The sequence below is a fragment of the Colossoma macropomum genome, unplaced genomic scaffold (assembly GCF_904425465.1).
Source record: "Colossoma macropomum unplaced genomic scaffold, Colossoma_macropomum, whole genome shotgun sequence".
Lineage (NCBI taxonomy): Eukaryota > Metazoa > Chordata > Actinopteri > Characiformes > Serrasalmidae > Colossoma > Colossoma macropomum.
In genome coordinates this window covers 26956-47588 of record NW_023495195.1, presented here as the reverse complement: position 1 = coordinate 47588, position 20633 = coordinate 26956, and the positions used below count along the sequence as shown (strand labels likewise).

The window sequence follows — 20633 nt, the reverse complement described above, 5'->3', positions numbered from 1 at the left end:
GGCACCAGCAGATGGGCTACAGTCTCTAAACTAATCCAGTTTACAGAATTAAGAATAAAGTTTGATTTTCTTGAACATTTCTTTGATACTGGCCTTGCAGAACTTCTGCAACCTGAAACATGCAGTAAACCTGACTGATAGTGATGTTCTGGTGTATGTATGCGTCAATTTGCCTTACCTGCTGTTTTCCATTCAATGGTTATAAAGTCCACTAGATGGCTGGATGCATCAACATAAGCTTTGGTCTAAAAAGAGCTCCAGAGTGAGAGATGTGAGCAAGAGGAAAGCAGAAAAGGAGCTGAACCAACGCAAAATGAAAGCGAATGAAAAATGTGCTTTCATCAGTGGCCCATAACAAAACACCCAACTACGCCACCTTCTGTTTAATGAGGAGAAGAGTTTAGTTCAGGTAGCTGCTCAGTTCAGACTACAGCCTCCATGATAGGCTGTATTAGTGATTAGATGAGAAATTAAAGCTGTATTTTGTTACCTACAATCTTACTACAACTAGCATGAGGAAGTTCACTGTTAACTAGCATATAGATGGTATAGCATCATGCAGCTAACATTATTAAGAAATCAGCAGCTACATTAGGCTGTATTTTGTGTCATTAACCGTGTGAGTAGCTGCCTTACCTGTTAGCTGGGGTTTGGTACAGCCAGCCTGGGCAAACTTGCCAAAAACCCTTCTCTCAAAATCCACCAATACATGAATGAACTCAAGTGGGCAGGCGAGGAGAGCAGGAGAGTGGTTTTAGCTACACTCACAGTTAGCCATGTTTTTCTCTTGAACCTCTCTGGACTGAAGGGGCGGTTTTTGTCCTTTCCGGACTGAATGATGTTGAAATCCTCTGGCTGGTGTGTCCCGAATGTTTCATCTCTAATTTCTCTAATCTAATCTCTAATCTAAGATCTAATGGCTGGAGCCAAAGTGAACTTTCATTACATTTTCGACTCATTATTTTACCTTGCTTTAATGAGTGGCTACCAAAACTGATGGGGAACAATGCCTAGCTGTGTAGCAACACCTACACCAAAAACAACGTTACTAAATGTCTGGACGTATGTAAATGTATTATGTTGTATTGCTCTCAGCACTGGGCCAGCGTGATCGGCCCCACAGCTGGTTAATGAAAGTGTGTTGAACATGCAGACTGTTTTTTAACTGCTCACTTGGTAAGATGAGCGCTGACGCCCCCCACACTCATCAAACCAAGCCTGCTAGGAGAAGTAGGGAGCCTACTGGCATTTACACAACAAGTACAGGAAGGTATTTGGAATGTATTGGACAGCCTGACCACTGTCATATGTAATAATCGCGCAACAATGTTAGTTACTAAGAAAAATACATATATATTAGTTGTTATACTGAATTATTGATCATGTCGTGCACTGCTCCACAGCGACATCCGGTGGGGCCAGGCCCACCTATCTCTAACGTAGAAACGCCACTGGTCACTAGGCCAGTTTTAGCCCCGCCAAATGGATGTTCCCCATTGGTTCAAATGGTCAACAGTATTTTGCCTTCATTCTTCATTGTTCAACTGTACCATCGAGCCTCCAAATTTACAACATGCTGCGATAACAGGGCGCGGACTGGGGGAGGAGCTGCTGTTGCTCTAATCCAACACAGCCTCTGCTGTGAAAATTGAGTTTTTGCCCAAATAGCCCAGATTACATTCTGCCCCCTCAGACGCGCCTCAGGCACCAGAGTGTAACTGCCAGACCATTTAAGATGGAACGGGGAAATTATAAACAGAAACCGGCGAATAAGAAGCTTCAGCCTGGCACTTATTAGCGTAATTTGCTAATGCTAAGAATTTGTACTGAAGAATTTATGCAGCATCAGAAGCGCTTTAGCCGAGCGCGCTAACGTTATTCCTCCTAATGAACACACACACGTTCAGCTCCGTCTCCTCATTATTCACCACCATCACTGTAATATTTCATCATCAACATTAACAGATGAAGGTGATCAGAGGGACGGTGGAGTTCGAGTCTGCAGCGTCTGAGATTTTTGAAACGCAGAGTTAGAAAAGAAGAACATCTCACAGTGAAAGCAGCGTTTTACAGTATAAACAAATACAGCTCATTATGCTAATAGTGAACTAAGCTGCCTAAAAGCGAGACAATAACGGCTCCATGCTCCCTTTGTAGTGCAGGTCAGACGATGGCATCTACACCAAAATAGTGAATTATATGTCCAGTAAGACGTCGTGCAGCCTGTGGCTGAATCCCAAATGACTTTCTATTATATCTACAGCACCTTGTTTGGATGTAGAAGCTATTAGCTGTTATAAGAGCTACGTAGTGCACTAGATAGGGAGTAGGGAGCGATTTGAGACGGAGCTAAATAGAGAACGCGCTCATTTGTCCCACTGAAACTGTCAGCAGTGAACAGCAATAAACTCCAACCAGCACCGATAAACATCGCCGAACGGCTTAGAGACGATCAATAAAAGCTAAGAGTTTTATTTAATGGGGTTCATTCACACACACACACACACACACACACACACACAGACACACACACACATGATGTTTTATTGATTATTGACACATTTTATTGATGTTATTATTACTAGGCTTCTAGTACTGTGAGTACAAGAACTGTGAGGGTCTAAATGAATATTTTCTTTTGCTGTTGTAATTGAGTAAAAGTACAAATGCTCAATTTCAACAAAGCTTCCAAAATAATTCCACAGATTTAAATATTTCTGTTATAAAATCTCGTGCTAAATATTTCTGTTATAAAAAAGGTGATTTCCTACCTTTCAACAATGCACATGAAAACTATTGTACTAATAGTGCCCCCTTGTGGAGAATGCTATATTGTCAGCAGGAGAAATGGTGGCAACTCATTGAAGTTTGTGTCATACTAAACAAAAGGCTGCTGTGGGATGAAGTTGGTAACTCTGTGTAACGGTGTAATCTGGTAGGTTTACCTGTATTTAAATTCCCTGATTTCTTGTTTTTTTTCTGTGTTTTAATATCTCAGGAGAGTCTAACATGGCAGAGAAAGCTCTTCGTAACACAGCAGCAGGTTCTCTCTCGGAGCCTGGAGAATCTGCTAAGTATCAGGACGTCTCCTGTTTCCTACAGAGCCTGACTGATCGATATGTACTCAGCACTGAGTGGTGCAGCCAGGAATTACTCAAATGTACACTGTCAAATACAAACATACAAATATCCAGCACAATGTACAAATGTATTTACAAGTACACAGATATGAAATATACATATGAATGACATTACTATGCATAAGGAATAAAACACATATATGGCATTTATTATGGCTTATCTTCCATTACAGCTGTGTTGCCAGTGGGCTAGCTTTCAAATTAATTATTAATGTTATGGTAACAGATCTGAATCCTGATTGGTTAATCCTGGTTCTTTAACTGCTGGTAGCCAATAAAATGTGATGAAACAAGCTAACAGACATGACATTTCTCTCTAGGGTGGTTAAATAGACAAGACTCAATAATGATGAATTTGTGTACTTTTATGATCGTCACTTTAGTGCAAAAGTCGCTGTCTCTGTTACATCAGCACTAAATGGCTGTTCTGCATTATCTTTTGTCTTTCAGGCAACTACAACTGATACTTGGTAGAATGCATCAAATGGTGAGCTTTTATAATTCAAATACAATTAATTTATATTTTTAATATCATTATTGTGAAATCCCAGCAGATGAACCCTGTAAGACAATGCTAGTGATGACTAATACTGCCAATATGTTCTTTTGCTTGAAGTTCACGAGGGACAAAATCACCACAATGAACATGGACATTGAGAAGATTGTGACCACAGTATCACAGAAAGTCATCGTTCCAAAAGTTTGTGAAGTTCTGAATGTGGATGCCAGGCTGTTTTTCCTTGCAAGACCAGGATCCTGAAACCGTTCTTTGGAGTCAGTCATCAAAGAAGTTTTGAATGCCATCGTGAAGATCATCCTTGACGCTCTTGATGATTCTCACGTGTAAGCTTCGTAAAAATGTGACAGAAAAGACTGAGCTCCTGGCGTCTTCATGTGGGTCAGCTGAGCTCCGTAATTTGTCACTGTCTGTTGAGCCCAGTGCTGCGAACCTGACGTCCAAAGACCAGGCACAACTTCAGGAATGTGCTAAAGATGTAATTCTTGAGGTTTACACCATCTATCAGGCCAAAGAACTCAAGAGTGCATCGGATTTGTCTTGCCCTCCAAAGATGTGTGCGACAGATTTTGCAGAACGTTTGCTATCAGAGCTGGTTGACATGGCAACGTCCTCTCTGAGTTCATCGATCAGTGATGATATCAGCTCTGATCCAGCCTGTGGTGCAAGCGACAGCATGGCTGATAAATCCCTCAAAAGAGCTAAGTCCTGTCATAGAATCCCCAGCCTTATGAAACTCACAAATATGGCTTGCAAGATGGAGACTTCCGTTCCTGGACAAACTCTGAGGAACGCGTCCTTGTATGCCAAAATCATTGTGGATGAGCTGTTAGTCCAACTGGACTCATTTACAAAGTCCGAGGTATCTGAGGATGCTCAGTCAGTACTTGGACAATGTACCTCTGATACATCTCTCGTATCAGAGTTGCTTGTACACTGTTTAATGGCATACATCCAAGAGGTGTCAGGTTCATCCTTTGGAGACGGCATAACTGCCACTGCCCTGGATCGTCAGGTACCTTCTTTCCGTCGAAGCTTCTCATCTAAGAGCTTCCAGAAAATCCAGAGTGAGGATACTCAGACCAAGGCAGCTCAGGAAGTGAGTAAAATCTTACTTGAGCCTTCAAGCTTCCTTGTGAGTTCTCCACGTTCCCAGCGTGCTCACACTAGCCAAAGAGATTGCAGTGTGGAACCAACTCCGTCTGAATGCTTGGTTAAGGCATTCGACCTTGTCAATTCCGTCATTGATGGAATTTGCGAACATCTGGATTCTACAACAACACCAGATGGTTTGAAAGAAACACGGTCTGAAGCTTTGGGTTGGATGGAATCAGGTGTTGATGTCCCTGAGGAGATTCTGTGGTACACTGTGTGTAGTATTTACAACAGTGCCATGAGACACCTCAGGGATTTTTCTGCAGTGTATCAGCAGAAACCACCTAAGGTCAATCCTTTAGAGATCAGTGTTGGGGGAAGTGTTGGTAAGAAATCACACCTTGAAAGACCATCAGTGATCGATGAACACGAGCCACCCAAGAACAGAGAGAGGGTTTCAATGGCCTCTTTACTGGACACCATGATGGCCTCCCTGGGTTTACAGAGCTCAGGTCCTTTTAACTCTCTTGAGGAGTTATCTGCAGCAGCAGAAAGAGTGGAGGACCTGTTTTCGACCACAGCCACTGAGGAGATTGCCAAAATGGTGCAGCTCATACTGACAGACAGATTAAGTTCTCTGAACGTGTCAGTGTCTGTTCTACAGCACTACCCTTACCTACAACGACCCTTTGCTTCGGAGTTTCTTGTTGAATTTGCAGACAAGCCGGTGAAATGTTTGCTCAGGTCATGCATTGCTCCTCAACCAGCTTCAACCACTGCTAACGACATTCCAAGTCTGGTGATGCCCTTCAGAGTCACTCCTGAGAGTTTTGAGATCTCAAGACCCCCATCTGAGGTGTTTGCTGACACAATGGATCCGTTCTCCAAAGTAATCGTGAACAGTGTGATGGACAAAGTGCCAGCACTTCACCGCTCCATCATTGAAGCTGTGTACGCAGAGCTTCTTCAGAGAATGAGATCAGAAAATCAGCTCATTGAAACAGTAAAAGCCCAGAGTGAGCTGTTGACAGGATCTCTGGCTGTTTCCATTGTCAGGGCAATTAAGAGTGCAGACCCTAAAGACTTGTACCGTCCTGCCTCGGATCATGCCATCCTCGCAACTTGGCGGGTTCTTCAGACTCGGGCACAGTCAGCAGCAACTTCATCAGACCTGACAAAAGAAGCGAGCTCGAACGATCAGAAAGAGCTGATTGAGAGAATTCTCAGAGAGTTCTCTGCATCCTCTAGTGCTGCAAAGCTGGAGGAAGTTCTAACAGGTATGTTTCTTGAGCTCTTTCAAAGATTTGGTGAGGAAGGTTCTCTGCACAAAGCTTTGGACCCTCAAGACTCTGCAATTGACGAGGCCCTGATGACTGCCTTACGGAGGCATCTAGATGCAGATGCTTCAACTGCAGGGCCCAAAACAAAAAGGCATGAACTTGAAGCTAAAGAACATCTTCCATCTCAAGATGCCAAAACTCAGCATCTTCAAAAAGGTAAGAATTATTTTAAAGTAGTTTTAATGTTGTGCTATTTTGTCCCAGTAACATTATGTACATCATGATATTATATGCCTTATTAACACTTTGAATTGTGGCGAGATTTAAATGATTTCGAGGCTAATGATTTGATCAATTTCTCACATCACAGAAATCCAGAAAGGACGATAATGCTGGTCATACTTCAGATCAGGACCATTTGCAGAGTCGCCGCACTGCTGATATGAGTAAGTTTACATGGTTAATTAAATTCATGTGTAGTTTAGATTTAGTGAAGTTTGAGATAAATGGCAATATAACTTTAAAACAGACACTACATATTTAGTAAAATAGCCATTTCCATTATTTGATATGCAAACACTGAATGTGAAATCTTCTTTCTGCAGGTGGATCCAACAGTGTGCCTTCAAAAAAGGAGAAGCCTAGGAGAGCGTCCATTTGTTCCAGGATGTTCTGCTGGTTTAGGAAAATCAGCTGCCTTGGGCCCCTTTAAGCTCATTTATCTATTCCATTAACATCTTCATAATCTCTCTTCGTGCTCCCGTCAGGCTGAATCCTGCCAGAACACAAAATCACCTATCGCGGTTCTCCTGACGACACCCAGGTTTACTTCACTCTCTCACCAAAAGACTGTGGTCCCATAGATACTTTGTGTCGGTGCTCAGAGCAAATCCAGTCGACCAGAGGAGGATGGGTTCCCCTTTTGAGTCTTGGTTCCTCTCAAGGTTTCTTCCTCTTGCTCTTGGGGAGTTTTTCCTTGCCACCGTCGCCCTCGGCTTGCTCATTTGGGGCTCGGACCTGGATTTTCTCTGAACCTGCTTTGTGACGCTCGTGTGCTGTAGAAACAGATCTTGAATTGAATTAAAGGATCTGTCAACATTTCCTCCAGATAAATCAACACAGAAGTTGTATTATTTGGCAGTGAGGAGGAAAGACTTATTAAAATTCGATGCAGCCTAATTGTGTATTTGAAATGTTCTGTGAGAGAGGTTAAGGCACATACCGTTGACTCCAAGGCTGGTGAGACGAAGGTACTCGAAGGTACTCTGACGGTGTGCAGGAATGGATACATGAACAGGGGGATGTGGGCTGCCAAAAACACTGATCTAGAAGAAACCAACACATAGAGAGCTGTTCAAAATCTCTGAATGCTGAGATCACAATCGCAATGGACAATATGGCAAAAATGCAATATTTGAATACTACAATCTTCATAATGCTTAATACACTGTTAACAATTTGGACACCAGCAAAACTGAAATACTAAAAACAAAAATACTAAAAGAACAATGATTTTTACAACAAGGAAAAGGAGGAAAAAACAAAACTGGTAAAAATAAATAAGAAACTGGCACAAAGGACCAACATCAAATTAGCTCCTTATTAGTACTTTATGTGATGAGTTTATTTGCCATAAAACATCACTTGCTGTCATTCAGTCTCACAGACAGTCGAAGGCTATGTTCACATTACCTGGTTGAAGTGGCACAAATCAGATTTTTCTGCCCTAGTGTGACTTTGATCTGATGTTTTCAGGGCTGTGTAGTCACAAATCTGATCTTTTCAAATCCAACCTGAGTCACTTCATATGTGCTCCGAGATCGGATACATATCCGATTTGTGGCCATGTGACCTTAATGTGACGCTAAGATCAGAATTCATGTGCTTTTTTTTCCACTGCCTGTGCTCCATCATTCAGCGTTACCATGGCAGCAGCGCCGAACAGAATTTAAAGCCTGTAAACGGTGGAAAAGCAGCTCATCTCACCGTTTTTTCTACTTCATCTCACTCTAATAATGAAGCTGAGAGCGGATCAGAGTTAATTATCTTCACAGTGAAGCTCGTTCTGCTCATTCACGTGACGTTACTGAGTAGGATGCGCGCATTCGGGTCATTTCAGGACGCGGTTTGTTCACATTAATGACAGATTTGAGTCACTTACCTAAACGAGTATGAACCATCGTGTCAGAGAGATCGGATTTGAGCAAAAAAATCGGATTTGAGCAACGAGGCTTGTAATTCGAACGTAGCTGAAATCTATTTTTCTATTACACATGCAACTGGCCAGTGTTCTAGATATAAAGCTACTTGTGAACTCCTCAGGAACGCATGCTGTGACATAATTAATCATAAAAACAATAACACAGCACTGTATCATCCACGATGCAATGGATGGGACCTGCACACTAGTGACATTAGTTTTGTTTTAGCTACAGTACATGATATTTGGCTTTTTTCCCTGGAGTGTGCAGCGCTTACCGTGTCTCTACATGCGAAGCCACACACTGCAGCAAAGCTAAGGCGTTACACACTCTGTTGGACTGGTGCGCCGTCAGCGTGGGAGGGTTAATGGAGAGATAGATGTTCACAATTTCCTGTTAAAAAACATCAAAAGAAAAATATGCATCAGATACATTGCTGGGAGAATCAGTCACATATCTTACTTAGCGTTTAACAGTGTCAAAGATACAAAACTATACACATCAACAACAACACTGTTTAAAATCTGTTAACTGACAACATTGTGTTAGTGCGTTACACCATTTGTTAAATCAAAACTAAATCTTGCTTCATTGGAGCAGCAGCTGAGTGAAAACTTTTCGGGACAAATGTCAGCTAGTTTGTTCATGATAATATGCTGGGTTGGTTCTTCGTTCCCGGCACTCCAGTGTGGACCTTTACATACATACATAGACAGACAGACAGAATTGTATTGATCCCAAAGGGAAACTGCAGTGTTACAGCAGCAAGACATAACTGCGCGTAACCTTACGTACATTAGCCAGAAATAAAAAGACATAACATACTCAGAAACAAAAAAATACAATAAGTTAAGGTATGAAAGAGTAGGAATAAAAGTATATCTATTAGAATATTTACACAGCACACACCCATCAGACATTATGAGCACCTCCTTGTTTCTACGCCCATTGTCCATTTTATCAGCTCCACTTACTATATAGGTGCACTTTGTAGTTCTACAATTACAGACTGTAGAGTTAAAAAATTATGATAACCATCATAACGTCTTAGTTTAATGTCGTTTCAGTGTATTATGGTCGTTTTCTTCATGACAAGAATAAAAACTCACTAACAGCATGCTAATGACTCGGTAGCTAGCTAGCTAACTTTCCTGTTCCACCTTAAATAGTCCAGCAGTTCTGATGCCTGAAGCGCCAGAACGTAACTGCTGCTCCATTTAAGGTTGAACGGGAAAAATCAAACGAAGCTGGTGAACAACTGACTTCAACTTCGTATCACTGAAGAATTAGGGATGGGGTATAATGAATAATTACCTTATACCCCCTCTTTGAAGGCATATGTGTCCCTAAATGTAACTAAAGCCCAGCAGTGAGGAGCTGAACTTTACCCTCCTCTGCTGTCACTGCAGACTGGCAGCGTCGCCTACAGAGCAGCGCTAGTAGCTGTTAATGAAGTGATGCTCTTTTTATTTGAGGGTCCCATTTCAGACGGAAGATTTCAACCACTACCCTGTAACTTAGTTCTAAGGGGTTATGGTGACACTCAAAAACAAGGGGTAGGGGTAAAAAGAAGAAACGGGATTGGGGCCTTAATAACCTCGACAGCTCATTGATCCACTCATAGATCTTCTCGCGGTCCACCTGCTCCAGCGCCGTGCTTACAGCCTGCATCAAACACGTCAACACATGTCAACACGCAGTAATGCGAAAATGGTCTAAATCAGAAAAGGGCAGGTCGATACTTAAACATCAAAACTACTACTGATCTTGATGCTTTCTTTTGAAGGTTGATTCTTACATAAAAACATCAATATAATGTTTTACACCTGGAATTTTAAGATTTTTCTATTACACTTTGTGTTTATTACTTGTAAAAGAGATTTTGTATCTCAATGTGAATTTCCTGGTTAAATAAAGTTGAAATAAAATAGCCCAAAAAAATTGTTTTCGGAATAATTTCTAAAGGAAAACTGTAAGATTTGTTCATTAATTATTTATTCATTTTATCTGCATATAATAATCCTAAATCAGAAACATTTCATGCTTGATGCAGCAACTATTTCATATACTTCAGTACTATAAATTATTTAGTACTGTAGCCCTTAAACATAACAGTCTACTTTAGCTGTCGGCCTCAGATTTGACAGTTAACTTTATTGCTATTAGTTACAGTTAGCTGTTGCCCTCCGTTAACACACAGTAGTTTCACTTGTTGCCATTAGTTAACACTACGCTGTGAACACTTTAATAACAGAGCCTGATATCAGTAGACATTATTTATCTCCTTTTATTGTAGTGAATTGAGCAGATGTGGTTTATGTCAATTCATTATGTGACACAAACAGTACCTAATACTAGATATTTAGCTAATTTTACACTCTCAAAGAGATGGAGGGATTAGGATTTAGAACCATGAGTTCGTGCTGAAATAGTTCTTCAGATTAACGGAGAATGTATTGTCTACATTTCCATATGGAGCCTTTTTGCAAATGGTTCTATATAGCACCAAATAGGGCTCTCCTATGGCTGCCAGCCTGTAACAATAGAAGAATCATTTTTGGTTCTATATAGAATCATTTTAAAAGAAATTCTATATAGAACATCCTTCATCTCCACCAGTCTGAAGAACCATTTCACCATGCAAAGGACCATTTAAGCATGCAAATGGTTCTTTAAGTGTTCACGGTTCTATACAGAAGCGCTGTCTAAACTAGAGAACTAAAGAACCCTGGAACAACCATATTTTTTAAAAGTCTACTTTAGTTGTTGACCTCAGACTGGACAGTCAACAAGTTGCTATTAGTTACAGTTAGCTGTTGCCCTCAGTCACAGCAGCCAATCTAGTTTTGTAGGTTGCCCTCAGTTAACAGCAGGCGCTCTAATAACTTGATATAGATAGACAGGATTTGATTTAGCTCATTTTATTTTAGTGAACCGAGTAAATATGGTTTATTTTGGTTCACTGTGTAATGCAAACTAGCCAGGAACTTTCTAGTTAAGCTAGACAGTAAGCTAGGTTAGCTAGCTTAGCTACCGTCAGTTAATTCTTTTTAACTAACATAATAAAACATTATGACCACCTCCTTGTTTCTACGCTCATTGTCCATTTTATCAGCTCCACTTACTATATAGGTGCACTTTGTAGTTCTACAGTTACAGACTGTAGTCCATCTGTTTCTCTGATACTTTGTTAGCCCTCTTTTACCATGTTCTTCAGTGGTCAGGACCCCCCTGGACCCTCACAGAGCAGGTACTATTTGGGTGGTGGATCATTCTCAGCACTGCAGTAACACTGACGTGGTGGTGGTGTGTTAGTGTGTGTTGTGCTGGTCTGAGTGGATCAGACACAGCAGTGCTGCTGGAGTTTTTAAACACTGTGTCCACTCACTGTCCACTCTATTAGACACTCCTACCTTGTCAGTCCATCTTGTAGATGTAAAGTCAGAGACGATAGCTCATCTGCTGCTGCACAGTTTGTGTTGGTCATCCTCTAGTCCTTCATCAGTGGTCACAGGACGCTGCCCACAGGACGCTGTTGGCTGGATATTTTTGGTTGGTGGACTATTCTCAGTCCAGCAGTGACACTGAGGTGTTTAAACAGGACAACAGATCATTTTCAAATTATCCCAAAAAACAAAAAACGACAAAAATGGAGATACAAGGTTTTGTTCCGACAGCATATGTAAGTTCACTGGTGGTTCTAGACAGTAAATAAGCCCCTGGTTCCTATCACCATCACCCACCACTGTAAAGAAATCTGACACTGAAGTTTCTCTACAGTGAACCGTTTCACATCAAACCACTGTGACTGACTTTGTTTACATCTCAGTGATTGAATTATGCAGAAATCTAAAATTTGGTGGATCTTCCCTTTAATGACTGACTAATACAGTGAAGCTGTAGAACATGCAGGCGCTGTTTCAGCAGCACCAGGTTCACTAAGTGTAGTCAGTGCGGTTAAACAGCTCCACCTAGTGGAAATGTTTGGAACTGATTAGTTTCCTAAGCCAAAGTAACAGCAGCCACCAGTATATATCCTTATCATTATACTACACCCTCACAAAAGATGGTTCTTCAAGGGTTCTTTAGTAAGGAAAATGGTTCTATGTGAACCCTTTGCATGATTAATGTGTTCTATGTATTGTGAAATATTTCTTCAGATTGATGGAGAACGTGCTGAATATAGTTCTATTTAGAACCATTTTGAAAAGGGTTCCTCTATTGTTACAAGCTTGAAATCACCACAGCAGAAGAACACTTTTGGGTGCTATTTAGATCCCTTTTCAAAAAGGTTCTATATAGAACCATCTACCACACATTCTCGAATCAATCTGAAGAACCTTTTAACGATGCAAAGAACTCTTAATAATGCAAAGTGTGTAGCTTCACATTTAGCACTGACACACTCAGACACTAGTACATTCTTAAAAACGATGGTTCTTCAAGGGTTCTTTAGTAACAAAAATGGTTCTCTTTAAACATCATATTTAACACTAAAACGAATATTAAATAATCGATCATCACCATGAAACACAGTATGTTTAGTACTGAGCTGTTCATCTAAGTTTACACCGTCAGCTAATTTACCTCAGCAGACTCCTTTCAGCTGCGCAGCTTCACAGCACTGACTCACTTTACTGGGCTTCTTTCCATGGTAGCCTCATTCACTGCACTCATTGTTTACATTAATTCACTTTTATAATCTGTTAATGTATAATTTTATGCAATTAGATTTCATAAAACTTCAAATAAAATGCAGGGAAAACACTGAACGGAAAACCGCTCCCTCTGTGGAAGCTGGTGTACGGAATACTGACGGTACAAACCGTTGAAACCGATGACGCTTTTTTTCCTATTTCTTTAAAAGTATTGGCCCAAATGTGACCAATCAAAATGCATCCTGGTTGCTAAGCAGATTTTGCAGAGTCCAAGCAATCATTACACCCTGTATGACTTCGGACTGCTGAAACGCGAAAAGTGCCGAAGTACTGTTCGGAATAAAGCACTCTTACGTTACGCCTGGCTAACTAGCTAAGCTAACGTTAGCTCTCCTGACTGACTAAACTGAGTAAACGAGGATGAAACCACCTTCTTAGCTAAGGTGACTCGAATTTTCCCGTTCCACCTTAAATAGTACAGCAGCTACATTCTGGCCCCTCAGATTCGCCTCAGGCACCAGAGTGTAACTGCTGCACCATTTAAGGTGGAACGAGAAGTAGTAAATATGTAAGGGGGCGGTGGAGAAATGCAGGCTGTGTCTCAAATGGCTTCATGCTCCCTCTGTAGTGCATGTCAGACGATGGCATTTACACCGAAATAGTGAATTATATGCCCAATAAGAAGTCGTGCAGCCTGTGGCTGAATCCCAAATGGCTCTCTGTTTTACATACAGCACGCTGTTTGGATGTTGAAGATATTATTATGTGAGCTACGTAGTGCACTAGATAGGGAGTAGGGAGCGATATGAGACGGACTAAAAAGAGAACGTCCCGCTGAAACTCTCAGCAGTGAACAGCAATAAACTCCAACCAGCACCGACAAACATCGCCGAACGGCTTAGAGACGATCAATAAAAGCTAAGAGTTTTATTTAATGGGGTTCATTCATATATATATATATGATATGTATACACACACACACACACACACACACACACACGTATTTATATATGTAGCTGTTTTATATATAGTGGAGTCTGGTTTCCATGGTAACCAAACAGCGTATGTGACGTCACAAAGAGGCGGGGCTTCCATATAAATAGCTGAAGTTTCCAGCCTCGTGTTCAGTCGACTTGCTGACCTTGTAGAGTTCGGACGTGCGATATTTATCTAGAACCCGACAAGCTCTCAGATAGGACAGCGTGGATCTTCTCCCGTTGAGGTGAGTACAGTTTTACACTTGTTTACATCCCAGAAAAGAAGGAAGAATGGAAGATAATTCGAAAATGAAGAACCAAATCAGGACATTAAACCATGAAAAAGAGAAAAATAAGCAGAATATAGATAGAAAACAAGAATAGAGGTACAGAACCAGAATAGAGAAAAAGAACTAGGATAAAGAAAAAGAATTAGAGAAAAAGAACCATAATAGAGATAAAGAACCAGTAAAAAGATAAAGAATGAAAATAGAGAAAATGAACTAGAATAGAGATAAAGAACCAGAACAGAGATAAAGAACTCTACCAGTGATGGAACACTTAGTGAAAGGTAGCCAGAAGTGAAGCTGTTGACTGTGTAGGTGTGGATATTAGTATGATAAGTAGAAATGAGGTTCTTCACATAGAACCATTTGGACATTTGAATGTGTTTGACAAAAATGGCAATTTTTATATGTACAATTCTAGTTATGTTACAGTTTATTGCACTGGTTATTATATTCTGTATTATAGAATCATTATTATTATTATTATTATTGTTATTATTGATGTTGTTATCATTATTAGGCCTATTATTGTTATGCTTGATTGTTTAGACAATGAATGCTTCTAGTAGTGCCCCCTTGTGCAAAATTCTAGTTTGTCAGCAGGAGAAATCGTGGAAACACAAATTTTGTGTCTTATCAAAACAAAAGGCTGCTGTGCAGGTCCCTGATTTCTTGTGTTTTTTGTGTGTTTTTAAATCTCAGGACAGTCCACCATGGCAGAGGAAGCGCTCCGTAACGCAGCAGCAGGTTCTCTCCCAGAACCTGATGACTCTGCTTTGGCCCATTTCCTACAGAGCCTGACTGATCGGTATGTACTCAGCACTGAGTGGTGCAGCCAGGAATTACTCAAATGTACACTGTCAAATACAAACATACAAATATCCAGCACCATGTACAAATGTATATACAGGTACACAGATATGAAATATACATATGAATGACATTACTACGCATAAGGAATAAAACACATATATGGCATTTATTATGGCTTATCTTCCATTACAGCTATGTTGCTAGCAGGTTAGCTTTCAAATTATTAATGTTATGGTAACAGATCTGAATCCTGATTGGTTAATCCTGGTTCTTTAGCAGCTGGTAGCCAATAAAATGTGATGAAACAAGCTAACAGACATGACATTTCCCTCTAGGGTGGTTAAATAGACAAGACTCAATAATGATGAATTTGTGTACTTTTATGATCGTCACTTTAGTGCAAAAGTCGCTGTCTCTGTTACATCAGCACTAAATGGCTGTTCTGCATTATCTTTTATCTTTCAGGCAACTACAAGTCATACTTGGTGGGATGCATCAAATGGTGAGCTTTTATAATTCAAATACAATTCATTTATATTTTTATTTTAATATCATTATTGTGAAATCCCAGCAGATGAACCCTGTAAGGCAATGCTAGTGATGACTAATCCTGTCAATATGTTCTTTTACTTGTAGTTTACGAGGGATGAAATCACCAAATTGAACATGGCCATTGAGAAGATCGTGACCACAGTATCACAGAAGGTCATCATTCCAACAACTTGTGAAGTTCTGAATATGGATGCCAGTTCGCTTTTCCTTGCGAGACCAGGATCCTTAAATCATTCTTTGGAGTCAGTCACCAAAGAAGTTCTGAACACCATTGTGAAGACCATCATTGACGCTCTTGATGATTCTCACATGCTTGAGCTTCATAGAAATGTGACAGAAAAGACTGAGCTCCTGGCGTCTTCCTGTGGGTCAGTTGAGCGCCGTAATTCGTCACTGTCTGTTGAGCCCAGTGCTGAGAGCTTGACATCCAAAGACCAGGCACAACTTGAGGAATGTGCTAAAGATGTGATTCTTGAGGTTTACACCATCTATCAGGCCAAAGAACTGAAGAGTGCATTGGATTTGTCTTGCCCTCCAAAGATGTGCGTCAGAGATTTTGCAGAATGCTTGCTATCAGAGCTGGGTGACATGAAAACGTCCTCTCAGAGTTCATCGATCAGTAATGATATCAGCTCTGATCCAGCCTGTGGTGGAAGTGACAGCATGGCTGATAAAGCACTCAAAAGAGCTAAGTCCTGTCATAGAATCCCCAGCCTTATGAAACTGACCAATATGGCTTGCAAGATGGAGACTTCCGTTCCTGGACAAACTCTGAGGAACGCATCCTTGTATGCCAAAATCTTTGTGGATGAGCTGTTAGTCCACCTGGACTCATTTACAAAGTCCGAGGTATCTGAGGATGCTCGGTCAGTACTTGGACAATGTACCTCTGATACATCTCTCGTATCAGAGTTGCTTGTAGACCATTTAATGGCATACATCCAAGAGGTGTCAGGTTCATCTTTCGGAGACCGCATACCTGCCACTACTCTGGATTGTCGGGTACCTTCTTTCTGTCGAAGCTTCTCAGCTAAGAGCTTCCAGAAAATCCAGAGTGAGGATACTCGGATCAAGGCAGCTCAGGAAGTGAGTAAAATCTTACTCGAGTCTTCAAGCTTCCTTGTGAGTTCTCCACGTTCCCGGCGTGCTCACACAAGCCAAAGACATTGCAGTGTGGAACCAACTCCGTCGGAATGTTTGCTTAAGGCATTCGACCTCGTCGATTCCGTCATTGATGGAATTTGCGAACATCTGGATTCTACAACACCAGATGGTTTGAAAGAAACACGGTCTGAAGCTTTGGGTTGGATGGAATCAGGTGTTGACGCCCCTGAGGAGATTCTGTGGTACACTGCGTGTAGTACTTACAACAGTGCCATGAGACACCTCAGGGATTTTTCTGCAGTGTATCAGCAGAAACCACCTAAGGTCGATCCTTTAGAGATCAGTGTTGGGGGAAGTGTTGGTAAGAAATCACACCTAGAAAGACCATCAGTGATCGATGAACACGAGCCACCTAAGAGCAGAGAGAGGGTTTCAGTGGCCTCTTTACTGGACACCATGATGGCCTCCCTGGGTTTACAGAGCTCAGGTCCTTTTAACTCTCTTGAGGAGTTATCTGCAGCAGCAGAAAGAGTGGAGGACCTGTTTTCGACCGCAGCCCCTCAGGAGTTGGCCAACATGGTCCGGCTCATACTGACAGACAGATTAAGTTCTCTGAACATGTCAGCATCTGTTCTACGGCACTACCCTTACCTACAACGACCCTTTGCTTCGGAGTTTCTTGTTGAATTTGCAGACAAGGCGGTGAAATGTTTGCTCAGGTCATGCATTGCCCCTCGACCAGTTTCTACCACTGCTAATGACATTCCGAGTCTGGTGATGCCCTTCAGAGTCACTCCTGAGAGTTTTGAGATCTCAAGACCCCCATCTGAGGTGTTTTCTGACACAGTGGATCTGTTCTCCGAAGTAATCGTGAACAGTGTGATGGACAAAGTGTCAGCACTGTCCAATCATGAGTTGGATGCTGTGGATTCAAATGCTGAAGAGACACCAGAAAGTGACTCACACAGCTCTGAAGAAATCAACACATCTCGTCCAATCATTTCCGTGGATGCTCTCCGTTGTTGCGTACGTGCAATATTACAAAAAGTACAGGGGATTTCATCCACTGGGGTCCATGGATCTCCTCTCTTAATTGATGAGGACCAGGTCCAGAATGTTACCAACATGGTCAAAGGAATTTTATCCCTTTTCACTGCTGTCACAGTGGAAGATGGAGAGCATGCTCTCCAAAAACTTCACCATTCCATCATTGATGCTGTGTATGAAGAGCTTCTTCAGAGAATGAGATCCGAAAATCAGCTCATTGAAGCAGTAAAAGCCCAGAGTGAGCTGTTGGCAGGATCTCTGGCTGTTTCTGTCGTCAGGGCAATTAAGAGTGCAGACCCTAAAGACTTGTACCGTCCTGCATCGGTTGAGTCTGGTTCCTCTCCCTCTATCAAAGAGGAACCTTTGGTCTCCAGCCAGATCACTGATGACGTTTTCGTATCAAGCCAAGTCTCAAGCAGAGGTCTGCTTACGTCGGAAACAAAGGATCATGCCATCCTGGCAACTTGGCTTGTTCTTCGGACTCTGGCGCAGTCAGCAGCAACTTCATCAGACCTAACAAAGGAAGCGAGCTCGAACGATCCGAAAGAGCTGATTGAGAGAATTCTCAGCGAGTTCTCTGCATCCTCTAGTGCTGCAAAGCTGGAGGAAGCTCTAACAGGTACGTTTCTTGAGCTCTTTCAAAGGTTTGGTGAGGAAGGTTCTCTGCAAAAAGCTTTGGACCCTCGAGACTCTGCATTTGATGAGGCCCTGATGACTGCCTTACGGAAGCATCTAGATGCAGATGCTTCAATTGCAGGGCCCGAAACAGAGAGGCCGAAGAACATGAACCTGAAAAAGCTCAAGAACATCTTCAATCTCAAGATGCCAAAGCCCAGCATCTTCAAAAAGGTAAGAATCATTTTAAAGTAGTTTTAATGTTGTGCTATTTTGTCCCAGTAACATTATGTACATCATATTATTAACATGCTGTTATATGCAATATTAATATGAACACTTTGAATTGTGGTGAGACTTAAATGATTACAAGTTTGATGATATGATCAATTTCTCACATCATAGAAATCCAGAAAGGACGATAATGCTGGTCAATCTTCAGATCAGGACCATTTGCAGAGTCGCCGCACTGCTGATATGAGTAAGTTTACATGGTTAATTAAATTCATGTGTAGTTTAGATTTAGTGAAGTTTGAGATAAATGGCAATATAACTTTAAAACAGGCACTACATATTTAGTAAAATAGCCATTTCCATTATTTGATATGCAAACACTGAATGTGAAATCTTCTTTCTGCAGGTGGATCCAAGAGTGTGTCAAAAAAGGAGAAGCCTAGGAGAGCGTCCATTTGTTCCAGGATGTTCTGCTGGTTTAGGAAAATCAGCTGCCTTGGGCCCCTTTAAGCTCATTCATTTCCATTAAGATCTTCATAATCTCTCTTCGTGCTCCCGTCAGGCCGAATCCTGCCAGAACACAAAATCACCTATCACTGTTCTCCTGACGACACCCAGGTTTACTTCACTCTCTCACCAAAAGACTGTGGTCCCATAGATACTTTGTGTCGGTGCTCAGAGCAAATCCAGTCGACCAGAGGAGGATGGGTTCCCCTTTTGAGTCTTGGTTCCTCTCAAGGTTTCTCCCTCTTGCTCTTAGGGAGTTTTTCCTTGCCACCGTCGCCCTCGGCTTGCTCATTTGGGGCTCGGACCTGGATTTTCTCTGAACCTGCTTTGTGACGCTCGTTGTAAAATGTGCTGTAGAAACAGATCTTAAAATGAGTTAAAGGATCTGTCAACATTTCCTCCAGATAAATCAACACAGAAGTTGTATTACTTGGCAATGAAGAGGAAAGACTGAAGGTCAGTGCAGACTTCAGAGCTCCAGTATCTAAAGACTAAGTCAGAAACCTGGGTGTACCAACGGATCCAAATTAAAGCTTTAATCCAGCCTGAAATTTAGTTTTAAGTTTAAATTCCCCAATCAATGCAGGATGTCAGCCTTCACCTGTTTAATCCTAAAACTCTGTTTCTTTACATAGACTGTATTCAACATGTAGCAGAAACAGTTTTGGCCAAACCAATGAAATATAAAAGTCCTTCTGTGGCTCTAAACCAGCTCGCCTGCTGCTTGAAGCTGGAATTGGCTGCCAGAAGATCTCAGATTTGCCCCTAATTCGTCTTTAAATCTTTAAAGTCAGACTCTTCTTTTTATCTTCTGCATCTTTCATACTTTCCATTTAGACTTTGCACTTCTTTTCAGTTCATTTTAGTTTTTTGTTTCCCCCTTATTTTATTGTACTGTTTATGTTTTGTTTTTATTCATCACTTTGTAAAGCACTTTGAACTGCCCTTTTAAAATAAACGTGTAGTAAATAAATTTGCCTCCTGAAATCTTAATTAAACCTTCAAAATCATGATTGACATGAGGAGAAAAGGTTTTTACCTTCTGTTTACATCAAAACTGTCTGTGAAAAACAAAGTCATATGCGATTTGGGTCTGTCTGTCTGTCTATTTATCTATCTATATATGTATTTATCTGTCTATCTATATATCTATCAATCTATCTGTCTCTTTGTTTATTTATCTGTCTATCTGCCTATATGTCTATCTCTCTGTCTATACATCTATCTATTTATTTCTCTATTTGTTTGTCTTTGTCTTTCTGTCTAACTATATATGTGTATCTATCTGTCTGCCTTACTGTCTGTCTGTCTATCTATCTATCTATCTATCTATATGTCTGTCTGTCTATCTGTCTGTCTGTCTATCTGTCTGTCTGTCTGTCTGTCTTGCAGATGTATTGAGTCAGAGGCAAAAAACAGCAGCTCCTCCTCTTTGATCTTATTCTAAAGAGCTGCTGCGTCTGTTTAGTAAATCACGACACTTTTAACTCCAGAAGAGTTTTTGTGACACAGAACATCAATAACAATAAATCTGCACCAAAATCTGTTCAACATACAGTCATAGAATCACAAACGTGCCAGTCGCTCATAAACACGGTGATGTTTA

At 41.2% G+C, this 20633-nt stretch overlaps 1 protein-coding gene and 1 long non-coding RNA gene across 3 annotated transcripts; both read left to right on the top strand.

The window, feature by feature from the left end:
* Window positions 1-2842: 2842 nt before the first annotated feature.
* LOC118801133 lies at window positions 2843-4572 on the top strand. Its single transcript, XR_005006459.1, has 3 exons — window positions 2843-3160; window positions 3591-3627; window positions 3757-4572. It is a non-coding gene; the product is annotated as an uncharacterized LOC118801133 (long non-coding RNA).
* Window positions 4573-4718: 146 nt separating this feature from the next.
* Window positions 4719-20216, top strand: LOC118801132. Of its 2 annotated transcripts, none has more exons than XM_036561297.1 (3): window positions 4719-6248; window positions 18692-18767; window positions 18927-20216. In XM_036561297.1, the coding sequence occupies exons 1-2, from the start codon at window positions 4982-4984 to the stop codon at window positions 18709-18711; spliced, it is 1287 nt and encodes a 428-aa protein (XP_036417190.1). In that variant the 5' UTR covers window positions 4719-4981; the 3' UTR covers window positions 18712-18767; window positions 18927-20216. The 2 variants fall into 2 exon arrangements, with proteins under 2 accessions (XP_036417190.1, XP_036417191.1); XM_036561298.1 differs by lacking the exons at window positions 18692-18767; window positions 18927-20216 and adding exons at window positions 6403-6478; window positions 6638-7459.
* Window positions 20217-20633: the final 417 nt, after the last annotated feature.

What these genes read in the sequence shown, in the direction of transcription:
- LOC118801132 (XM_036561297.1), top strand. Translation starts at nt 4,982, where the DNA reads ATGGAATCAGGTGTTGATGTCCCTGAGGAGATTCTGTGGTACACTGTG. An exon ending in AACTCAGCATCTTCAAAAAG is followed by an intron (nt 6,249 to 18,691) that starts GTAAGAATTATT and finishes CTCACATCATAG; the next exon opens with AAATCCAGAAAGGACGATAA.